A 12,304-nucleotide genomic window follows, 5' to 3' on the forward strand; every position below is an offset into this window, starting at 1 on the left:
AAAAAGTAATTAAAAAGTTTAAAGTGTACTCTATCTCTATTTTGTCCAAATTGCAAATCCTAGCTTTTTTTTACCGAGATGACTTTAATTCTTAAATTTTACAACAGTACAATAAAAAAGTAAATGAAATGGGATTCAGTAAGCTTGATATATATCTAAGATAGCTGCATAGTTTGATTTTGAAAAAGTTATTAAAAAAATTAAAGATGCCTATCTCTATTTTGTCCAAATTGCAAATCCTAGCTTTTTTTTACCGAGATGACTTTAATTCTTAAATTTTACAGCTATACAAAACAAAAGTAAATGAAATGGGATTCAGTAAGCTTGATATATATCTAAGATAGTTGCATAGTTTGATGACAATCCAAGTTGATTTGAAAAAGTTATTAAAAAAATTAAAGATGCCTATCTCTATTTTGTCTGAATTGCAAATCCTAGCTTTTATTACTGAGATGACTTTAATTCTTAAATTTTACAGCAATACAACAAAAAAGTAAATGAAATGGGATTCAGTAAGCTTGATATATATCTAAGATAGCTGCATAGTTTGATGAAAATCTAAGTGATTTTGAAAAAGTTATTAAAAAAATTAAAGATGCCTATCTCTATTTTATCCAAATTGCAAATCCTAGCTTTTTTTACCGAGATATGACTTTAATTCTTAAATTTTACAGCAATACAACAAAAAAGTAAATGAAATGGGATTCAGTAAGCTTGGTATATATCTTAGAAAGGTGCATAGTTTGATGAAAATCCAAGTTGATTTGAAAAAGTTATTGGAATTTTTTTTTTTTTCACAGCCAGTAATCAAACTACCTAATAAACTTGAATTTTGTTAGATCAATATTTAATTTAGTTAGATGGGCTTCTTTATTCCAGTCAAAACTAAATTTGAAGGTCAAGACTAGTCGAGACTGGTTCAGACTGAGTCGAGACTAGTCAAGACAGGTCGAGACAGGTTGAACCTTGGTCAAGACCATTTCAGACTAATTAAGTAAAGTCAAGACCTAGTCGAGTACACTTAAGAACAGTTAAGTCCAGTCCAGACAATGTCGAGACTAGTCGAGAAAAATGTGTGCTAGATTTTACTGGTCGAGCACAAAAACTGGTCAATTCAGACTCTGAGCAGTTTGTAGTGAATGTTTTCTCGAGGTAACAATCTGCTCTATCATCCTCTCAGCTATGTGTTATTTATATGATTATGTCTGTTTTGTTCACGCATCGGTGTATATTCAACAGAATTGAAATGCAACTGTCATACAAGTGAGAGGTTTAGCGCTATAAAACTACGTTCAATCCACCATGTTCTACTTTTGAAAATTTCTGTACCAAGTCAGCAATAGGACATTTGTAGTCCATTCGTTTGATGTGTTTTATCATTTTATTTTGCCATTTGATTAGGGACTTTCCGTTTTTAATTTTCCTCTGGGTTTTTTTTTTTCGTAATTTTACTTTTTATCGCTAGGATATAGATATTACAACATAGTCACCGAAAAAAAAATAGTGGAAGAACATATCTATCATGCAGAAAGTAAAGTTAAATGATATCACTTAATTTGTATCTTCCTTACTTCAAAGTTCCTGAACAAAGCCAGTCTCATAAGAATAAAGAAAAAAGTCAAGAATATGGGCACAATTAAATTCCATGGGAATCCTGATAGCTTGTCAAAAAACACGTCCTCCATACGTAACAATTATGTTGTCAATCAAGAAAGCAATCATCTAAACGCCTTTCGTGGAATTTTAAGAGTCGTATAGGAACTAAAATAAAGAGAGATAACACATACAGCTTTTATAATGATTCACTGGCAACAATCGAACTGTGATTATACAAGTAAAGTTTGTTCTATCAATTTAAAAGAAATAAAATAGTTCCTAACACTAATAGAAAATGTATACGGTTCTTTAATTTTAATTTGACAGCAATTCAACAAAAAACAAAATAACCTGGGATTCAGTAAGCTTGATATATATCTAAGAGAGCTGCCTAGTTTGATGAAAATCCAAGTTGATTTGAAAAAATTATTAGAAAATTTAAAGTGTACTATCTCTATTTTGTCCAAATTGCAAATCCTAGCTTCTTTTACCAACATTTCTTTAATTCTTAAATTTTACAACAGTACAATAAAAAAGTAAATGAAATGGGATTCAGTAAGCTTGATATATATCTAAGATAGCTGCATAGTTTGATGACAATCCAAGTTAATTTGAAAAAGTTATTAAAAAAACTAAAGATGCCTATCTCTATTTTGTCTGAATTGCAAATCCTAGCTTTTTTTACCGAGATGACTTTAATTCTTAAATTTTACAGTAATACAACAAAAAAGTAAATAAAATGGGATTCAATAAGCTTGATATATATCTAAGATAGTTGCATAGTTTGATGACAATCCAAGTTGATTTGAAAAAGTTATAAAAAAAATTAACGATGCCTATCTCTATTTTGTCTGAATTGCAAATCCTAGCTTTTTTTACCGAGATGACTTTAATTCTTAAATTTTACAGCTTTACAAAACAAAAGTAAATAAAATGGGATTCAGTAAGCTTGATATATATCTAAGATAGTTGCATAGTTTGATGACAATCCAAGTTGATTTGAAAAAGTTATTAAAAAAATTAAAGATGCCTATCTCTATTTTGTCTGAATTGCAAATCCTAGCTTTTTTTACCGAGATGACTTTAACTCTTAAATTTTAAAGTAATACAACAAAAAAGTAAATGAAATGGGATTCAATAAGCTTGATATATATCTAAGACAGTTGCATAGTTTGATGAAAATCAAAGTTGATTTGAAAAAGTTATAAAAAAAATTAAAGATGCCTATCTCTATTTTGTCTGAATTGCAAATCCTAGCTTTTTTTTAACGAGATGACTTTAATTCTTAAATTTTACAGCAATACAACAAAAAAGTAAATGAAATGGGATTTAGTAAGCTTGATATATCTCTAAGATAGCTGCATAGTTTGATGAAAATCCAAGTTATTTTGAAAAAGTTATTAAAAAAATTAAAGATGCCTATCTCTATTTTGTCCAAATTGCAAATCCTAGCTTTTTTTTACCGAGATGACTTTAATTCTTAAATTTTTCAGCAATACAACAAAAAAGTAAATGAAATGGGATTTAGTAAGCTTGATATATATCTAAGATAGCTGCATAGTTTGATGAAAATCCAAGTGATTTTGAAAAAGTTATTAAAAAAATTAAAGATGCCTATCTCTATTTTGTCCAAATTGCAAATCCTAGCTTTTTTTTACCGAGATGACTTTAATTCTTAAATTTTACAGCTATACAAAACAAAAGTAAATGAAATGGGATTCAGTAAGCTTGATATATATCTAAGATAGTTGCATAGTTTGATGACAATCCAAGTTGATTTGAAAAAGTTATTAAAAAAATTAAAGATGCCTATCTCTATTTTGTCTGAATTGCAAATCCTAGCTTTTATTACTGAGATGACTTTAATTCTTAAATTTTACAGCAATACAACAAAAAAGTAAATGAAATGGGATTCAGTAAGCTTGATATATATCTAAGATAGCTGCATAGTTTGATGAAAATCTAAGTGATTTTGAAAAAGTTATTAAAAAAATTAAAGATGCCTATCTCTATTTTATCCAAATTGCAAATCCTAGCTTTTTTTACCGAGATATGACTTTAATTCTTAAATTTTACAGCAATACAACAAAAAAGTAAATGAAATGGGATTCAGTAAGCTTGGTATATATCTTAGAAAGGTGCATAGTTTGATGAAAATCCAAGTTGATTTGAAAAAGTTATTGGAATTTTTTTTTTTTTTCACAGCCAGTAATCAAACTACCTAATAAACTTGAATTTTGTTAGATCAATATTTAATTTAGTTAGATGGGCTTCTTTATTCCAGTCAAAACTAAATTTGAAGGTCAAGACTAGTCGAGACTGGTTCAGACTGAGTCGAGACTAGTCAAGACAGGTCGAGACTGGTTCAGACTGAGTCGAGACTAGTCAAGACAGGTCGAGACAGGTTGAACCGTGGTCAAGACCATTTCAGACTAATTAAGTAAAGTCAAGACCTAGTCGAGTACACTTAAGAACAGTTAAGTCCAGTCCAGACAATGTCGAGACTAGTCGAGAAAAATGTGTGCTCGATTTTACTGGTCGAGCACAAAAACTGGTCAATTCAGACTCTGAGCAGTTTGTAGTGAATGTTTTCTCGAGGTAACAATCTGCTCTATCATCCTCTCAGCTATGTGTTATTTATATGATTATGTCTGTTTTGTTCACGCATCGGTGTATATTCAACAGAATTGAAATGCAACTGTCATACAAGTGAGAGGTTTAGCGCTATAAAACTACGTTCAATCCACCATGTTCTACTTTTGAAAATTTCTGTACCAAGTCAGCAATAGGACATTTGTAGTCCATTCGTTTGATGTGTTTTATCATTTTATTTTGCCATTTGATTAGGGACTTTCCGTTTTTAATTTTCCTCTGGGTTTTTTTTTTTCGTAATTTTACTTTTTATCGCTAGGATATAGATATTACAACATAGTCACCGAAAAAAAAATAGTGGAAGAACATATCTATCATGCAGAAAGTAAAGTTAAATGATATCACTTAATTTGTATCTTCCTTACTTCAAAGTTCCTGAACAAAGCCAGTCTCATAAGAATAAAGAAAAAAGTCAAGAATATGGGCACAATTAAATTCCATGGGAATCCTGATAGCTTGTCAAAAAACACGTCCTCCATACGTAACAATTATGTTGTCAATCAAGAAAGCAATCATCTAAACGCCTTTCGTGGAATTTTAAGAGTCGTATAGGAACTAAAATAAAGAGAGATAACACATACAGCTTTTATAATGATTCACTGGCAACAATCGAACTGCGATTATACAAGTAAAGTTTGTTCTATCAATTTAAAAGAAATAAAATAGTTCCTAACACTAATAGAAAATGTATACGGTTCTTTCATTTGCCATTTTAGTGGAAATACCAGAGCTTCTTTGTCAATTCTTTTGAAAAATGGCCAAGTCAATCGATGACATAGGTATACATCAACGTGGTTTAAGTTTTATTCAGTCATTATTGGTGCAGCACCAGAATGTCCTGGAAAGGCTTTTTTTCAACACTGATATTATAAAACTCGTAAGTGTTTGTGAACTAACATCATACATTGTGGAAACTTTTTACAAATTCACAAACATGTTTATGAATCTTCCAGTTGTTTTCTTGACATTGCTTTGAACAATACCTGGCTCTTTTACATCTGCTACATCTAAATCGACTTTGGAAAAAACACTGAATACAAAATTTAATTCTGGGAGGGGTTTTTGTAAACCACGTGTTGTACAAAAAAACCAACGCATGAAACTTTGCTGAATTAAATTGGTATGTTTTCTTTTTCATACCTTTGGTACCGGTCTGAAAACATATTTTGAGAGAATCCATTACCTTCCATGACTGGTATAATCGTATTAGAGCGAATGGTGTCATCCCAATACTGAAAAAACACCAGGCTTGCATGTTAAATGCCACATCAGGATGGTGACCATTTGTTATGTCGTGAATTTGAAAAATGTCAAAATAATCATCAATGGAGCAATCAGCTCCCCTGAATTATCTGTTAGTTAGGAACCTGAGAAGAAAATAGTAAGTATTGCTTACAACAAAAGCCCCACCCTCAATTAATGAATATTTTTCACTTGAATTCAATGAAATACCGACGTATTTGAACAGTTCATACTTCATTGCGTCAGGAATAATTTGAAGTTCCATTGGCAAAAATAAAAAAGATTTTGAGTAGAACATTTTTGGAGTTTCAAAGAAAGAGGGATTATTTTCTTTATAACGATTTAAGTGCCATTCACAGTCTTTATAACAACCAACAGTGTATAATACGGATATAAACTTTAGGTATCCAGTTAAGTCACCTTTCCGGAAGTATGTCAAAGATCCCAACAGAAGGAAATTGCGAACATCAAGATTCGGTTGACGGATGGACATTGCAGAAATTATACTTGCCAAGTAAGTATAGATAACGGATGCTAATAGCGATAGAGAACGTCGTGTATCTTCCGTTGTGTACGCAAACATATTACCCGTAGCTTGGATGCTATCTAGCAAACGCAAAAGAAAGTCTATCAGGTTTTTACTGTTTTTGGTGGATATATATACACTAAAAGAACTTAGTGCACTTGTGGCAATTTTCGTATTCATATCATACAAAATTTCTCTACATGCTTGTATACCCTTTTTTTAAGCTTTTGAAACGATAAGGGATATTTCCGTACTTCAACAAAGTCACATATGTGATTTGATTTTACTTTACGCAAACAATGATATACGTCATTTAAAAGTTCTAGTAATTGTTGTTCTAATTTTAAATTTTCAGTAAGTCTTATATTAAAAAGGTTTTCTTTTGGGATGAAGTAGTTTGGGCAAAAACTACGTTTAATCCATTCTAACATTTGCTTTATACACAGCTTAACACAATGCAGAAGAAGGTTTTTTTTCCAAACATCCAATTTATTCTTCTCTATCACATAAAATAAACATGTCTTCCAATGGTACGAGGTTATGAATTCATGATTTATAACATCACGATTTAACATCTTAAGAAGAACGTAACATTTATATTGGACATCTGTTAGCTTAAACATAAGTTTTCGTTCTTGTAATGTAAGAGATATCCGCCATTCTAAGTGTATTTCTGGTGAAGAATGGTGGCCTTTTCTAACAACAAAATACCCAAGTGATTTCAGCTCATTAATAGTACATTGTGTTGGCCATCCTTTATAGCGACGTCTGGTTAGCCATTCCCGTGCATCTGCTGGCCATTGTTTGCACCGATAAGACCAGACCAAATCACATTTTCCTGTTGTATCATTGTTTTTATCATTAATACAAGCCCCGAGTTGTGCAGCACACTTGTTATGGGGTCTTGAAAAACGACGTGACCCTGCTCCACTATTATATGCAACATCAGCCAGAACTATTCGTTCACATTTATCAAATTTGAAAAAACGTTTATTATTATCAATTTCGATAAAAGAATCATGTTGTTTTGTGTATGGTACACTTCTCTTAACGAATTGTAGTTTACAATACCCATGAGATGTATCTTGGTCTTTAATGATCAATAGTGAATCTCGGGCTTTTTCAGCTTGTGATATGTCGTCAATAACACGAAGACTGTCATCACAATAGATAGCGTCAAGGTCAATTAGTATACCTGTCAAAAATATATAAATAGTGTTCACATAGTTTGTCTCATATGCAATCTAAACGTTCGTTGCTGATACACCCATATTAGGCAAGGGGCGAATTACATTCCAATGAAATGCATAATATTACAATTACTTGGACAAACCCATGCATAAGATAACAATTGCAAAAACATGCTGCATTTATCTAGGTAATGCATTACATCACAATGTATTTTGCAAGATAATGCATTAAGTAACACAATATATTTGTAAAGCTATTTCAGTAAACAAAATCAAATATCTTGAAAAACAGCCTGAAGTCACAAAAGATTCCGTACACTGATCCTAGTAGTACCGTGTTTAAAGTCTATTCACTGTTTTTTACATGTTTTATAAGTTTTATAAATTTCTTGTTCACAAAAGTATGAACTTTTCGGAATCCATAACATACATCATCTTAGTTGTATTTTGCACAATTTTTGGGAATTTTTGGTCCTTAATGTTTAAAGTTCTGGTAATTTTGATATCTTTTATCTCTACGTTGAAATCACAGAGATGGAGTTGAACATAATATGTTTTTAAGCTTAAATGTTACTTCACTTTTATAAATATACCTTTGATTTACTAATTCCAATCAAAGATTTTTTACTAAGAGTTACTTCCGTCTTGAGGTAATGAAAAAAAAAATTGATTTATGACAATGTGTCAAATAGAGAAAAGGTTCATTGTTTAACAAACTAATTAGTGTTTTATTACAATAACTAATTTTCTTTAATTTAATCACAAGGTATTCATTGACGATCTGACAACAATAAAATACTTTTACAGTACTGTAATGCTTTTCAAATAATAAAAAAAAAAATATAAAAATGCATTTTAATCTTTTTAATAAATCAAGACATTTTAAATTCTGCTTTAGCTAAATCTCTAACAATCTGTGAAAGATATATAGTATTTGAATAAAAGTTTTCTTTCCAGTAATGTACTAAATTACAATTGATACGGGGAGAAAAAGGGAACAGCCAAACATTTTTGCGTTTTTTTCGTACGCTTCGACCTATACAAATACTGTATGTGTCCTATTAGAATCGAAATAATTCCTTCATGGCATGCTCTATGCTCATTTTAACATGGGTAGGCATTATATTTGATCACATTTTACACCTCGCTAACGCTCATTGTAAAATATCGACAAATATAATACCTGCCCATGTTCAAATGAGCATAGAGTGTGACATTAAGGAATTATTTCTCAATTAACACATTTGATACAAATTACTTTCATTACAAGCATGAGTACATTTTTGCTTGCCTTTGCATAATCCGAACAATAAATTTATATACACAATTTATAAAAGAACAACATATTGTCGACCATCAGATAAACAGTTAAAACGATTAAATTTGCGTTTAAAAGGTACGAAGGGGAAACTTGACAACAATTAACACTTCTCCAGTATAGTAATGATTAAGTTCATATGGCAAAATCATAGGTACTTCATCCGTGTGATTTGGACCACGTAACTTTGGCACAATTGATTAGATTATTTCCCTTAGTTGCAGATTGAACAGATAGATTGTACCAAATTTGCGAAAAATCCAGCCCTTTTCAATCATGAATCTTACACGGTGTCTTTGAAAACTTCCTGTGGCGAATATTTACAAACATTTCGTTTAATTCATGGCAAAAATGCAGGAATGGGAAAGATGATATCATCATTTAAAAAAAAAATGGAAAAAAACTAAATAAAGCAGGTATGCAAGTTATTAACCTTGAATTTCAAAATATAAGTTTTTTGGCAAACAAATCATAAACAATATCGTTTTGCATCTTTATATCTTTTTTCGAATCTTGCTTTTTTTACAATTTGTAATCTTGAGATTTCATGGTGACTAAACCTTGTGCACAAATAGAATAAGGGGATAAATTTGATTGGTTAACTTCCAATGATGGTTATTTTCTTATATGCAATCAAATGTTATGTGAAATTTTTTCTATAGAACTGGAGAGGATAAAAATTTACTCATGCCAAGTATTTCTTTATTTGAAACAAAGATAATTCTGCACAATTTTTTGAAAAGTGCAAATTTAACAAAGATTTATATGGGGAAAATCAGTGGTGGTATTACTATAGTAATCAAAAGTACTTGGATTATAATTTTATACGCCAGACGCGCGTTTCGTCTACATAAGACTCATCAGTGACGCTCAGATCAAAATAGTAAAAAAGCCAAATAAATACACCTAATAATGAATAAATACATTACGTTCTATTTTACGTTATACAAATAGTCACCTGGTGGATTTGAGCCTTCGACTGTACCTCCAACTATAAAAAAAGAAATTCCTGGTGCATTTAGAAAATTTTGGATAATCTCCCGCGTTATGTAAGATCGTTGACAAGTCTTTCTATAATCATCGTTCGCTCCAATAATATCAAGGACTTCAAATAACCATATGCTATCATTTTCTTCACCTGAAAATATTTGTTGGTTGGTCAAAATGTACTGAATTGTTATTCAACATAAATGTAATAAATATAGAAATAATTTTTAAATGCATTGTCTTTTGATTTCATGTAAAATAGTATTACAATGATGTACATATTTTTTTTTTATTTAGGACTCTCGTTTGATGTCTTCAACAATATAATGCGTACAGTGTCATTTGAACAAGCATGCGTTATAGTGCAAGGGAAAATCATAACCATCAAGTACTTAACTTAAATCAAATTTACAAATAACGCTATCAGTATATTATCAAAAACCAACATAACTACATTGTCATTTAAAAAAGAATAATCGATTGTTTGTGTCCATAAATGTTCGACACTGTTTATATGTCTCTTGAAATCAATACTGCATACCTGTAAACTTTTGAAAGTGCCCATGGGGGTTTTAGTGCGCGACAACAATTTCAAAGGTTAAATTTTTACGACATATTTTGCGCGTGTCGTTTTGTGGTCTAGAAAAAGTGTCATATCTGTATGAATAGGAATATTCGTCAATCAACCTTTGTCTAACTCATAAGGGATATTCGGGACTCTTGTTTTAAATTTTTTGTTATATATTTCGAAATTCCCTGAGGTTTTTTTCCATATAGTGCCATTATATATTTTCCCATTAACTCCTACTACATTTTTTCTTAATTCTATTATAAATAGTTTTTAAAGTCATATTTTTAGAAACATCAAATCAATCATTATTATAGATAGAGATAGATGTAAACATAAAAAATATCAAGCTAAGAACAATCTACAAATTAGTCAAACATGACCAAAATCGTCAATTGTCATCTAATTGGAGATATTGTCCTTGTAAGTCATTTTCTGGAATTTATTAGTTATTTTTGTAAACTGTTTTCACAATCTCCTGCTTTTGATTTCTGGGCCAAATTTAATCAAACTTGGTCTCAATAATTTTTATGTTATTTTATACTATTTATTATGATTTCAACTTTATTTTGCATGATTTCCAGAAACAAAGTAGATAAAGGTTAGCGACATACGCTCTACAGTGCCTCTAGTTGAAGTTCACATCGATTTAACTTAAATTAAATAATTTACCTTCATCATATTCTTTTGCTGTGAGGTTTTCCTCTGACTGGCTCATTCCGCATTTACTGTCTTCTTCCATGGGCCCTCGGTGAATAAATATCTTATTTTTTTACATAATAAATCAATATCCGGGTTTTTTTTCATACACTATTAGAATTCAAAGGTGAAAACTCAATCTTCTAATGAAGAACAACTTCTGCATGCGATATGTTTAAAGTGTGACCCTTATATGATTGCGCTAAACATGCACAGGTATTTAAGTGACTTTAAAAATATAAACCAGTAATATTGTGAGGGTTTAATTTGTGTTTATTTTCGTTGTGAAGGTAAACTAACATGTTTGCAAAAGAGCATAAAATATTTAAACTGTGCGGAACGATAAATTTGAAAAAAGGAATGTCAAATCAAACCGCTTCAAAAAAATAATGTTGAATGGAAAATGTCTGTCAATGTATATGAAAAGATCAAAAACTTCAAACCTTTTAGTTTAGATTATTCTTTATTTAAATTTTACATAGAAATATGTTATACAAGTCATTACTTCAAATGAGGTATGTTTTTTTTGGTTATATAATCGGAGAAACCTATTTACAAAACTTTTGAATTTTTGAAATACTAAGGTTGTTCTACCTCAGGAATAGATTACCCTAGCTAAAGTTGGCAAAACTTTCAGGAATGTTGGCCCTCATTTCTCATCAACTTCGTACTTTAATTGGCCTTCTCATTTTCTTTAGATTCGAGCGTCACTGATGAGTCGTTTTTTAGACGAAACTCGCGTCTGACGTAAATACAAATATTTATAAATTAACCTTTTACAAAACATTTGAATGTTTGAAATACTAAAGCTTTTCTACATCAGGAATATATTACCTCAGCTGTACTATGCATAACTTGTCGGAATTTTAGTCCTCAATGCTCAATGCTCTTCAACTTCGTACTTTATTTGGCCTTTGTAATGTTTTGGATTCGAGCGTCACTTATAAGTCTGTTGTAGACGAAACGCGATTTTTGGCGTTAATACAAAATTTAATTCAGGTATCTGTGGTGAGTTTATCAAGTGTTCATGATCGATGTTCATCACAGATATTGGCCCATCAGATGTCGGTTTAACTTCCTTAAAATAGTAAGGAATAATACGCTTTTTTATGTAAATATTTGCAGTTTGGTGAGACAGCGATCCATTTTGAGAATCTAGTATTCAAATATTCTAATATTAAAATGTCTTTCCGGACATTCTTTCTTTATCACATTATCTTTAACTCATTGGAATAATAATAAACGAAGTTAATCAATATTGCACCACTTGATTTGCTGAGTAAAGGTGAGATTTGGTAAGAGATTGAAACTTCTTATACTAGAATAATTTGTGTCTAATAAGAATAGAGGGACAGCATATATAGACAGTCATTATATTATCGTCTTGGTAAGAGCAAAAACACATTAAATAAGTGAAAATAAGTAAAACAATTACACAGTATAGCTAGGAAAAAAGGGGGAAATAGTCCCAAACTATCCACCCAAAATTAAGATCAGTTCGAGCGTGACATGTGATTTTAAAAGAT

General features: G+C 30.7%; 1 protein-coding gene across 1 annotated transcript in view; it reads right to left on the reverse strand.

Moving 5' to 3' along the window:
• LOC134717997 (uncharacterized) overlaps positions 1 to 10,953 on the reverse strand; it is a 28,379-nt gene extending 17,426 nt beyond the window's left edge. The window contains exons 1-4 of the mRNA XM_063580495.1: positions 10,752 to 10,953; positions 9,483 to 9,662; positions 6,325 to 7,211; positions 5,389 to 5,480 (exon numbers count right to left, since the gene is read on the reverse strand). Of these exons, the coding sequence (XP_063436565.1) occupies positions 5,389 to 5,480; positions 6,325 to 7,211; positions 9,483 to 9,662; positions 10,752 to 10,821 (1,229 nt within the window). The 5' untranslated portion in view covers positions 10,822 to 10,953. The remainder of the gene's footprint in view (positions 1 to 5,388; positions 5,481 to 6,324; positions 7,212 to 9,482; positions 9,663 to 10,751) is intronic.
• Positions 10,954 to 12,304: the final 1,351 nt, after the last annotated feature.

Source organism: Mytilus trossulus, chromosome 5, assembly GCF_036588685.1.
Source record: "Mytilus trossulus isolate FHL-02 chromosome 5, PNRI_Mtr1.1.1.hap1, whole genome shotgun sequence".
Classification (NCBI taxonomy): Eukaryota; Metazoa; Mollusca; class Bivalvia; order Mytilida; family Mytilidae; genus Mytilus; species Mytilus trossulus.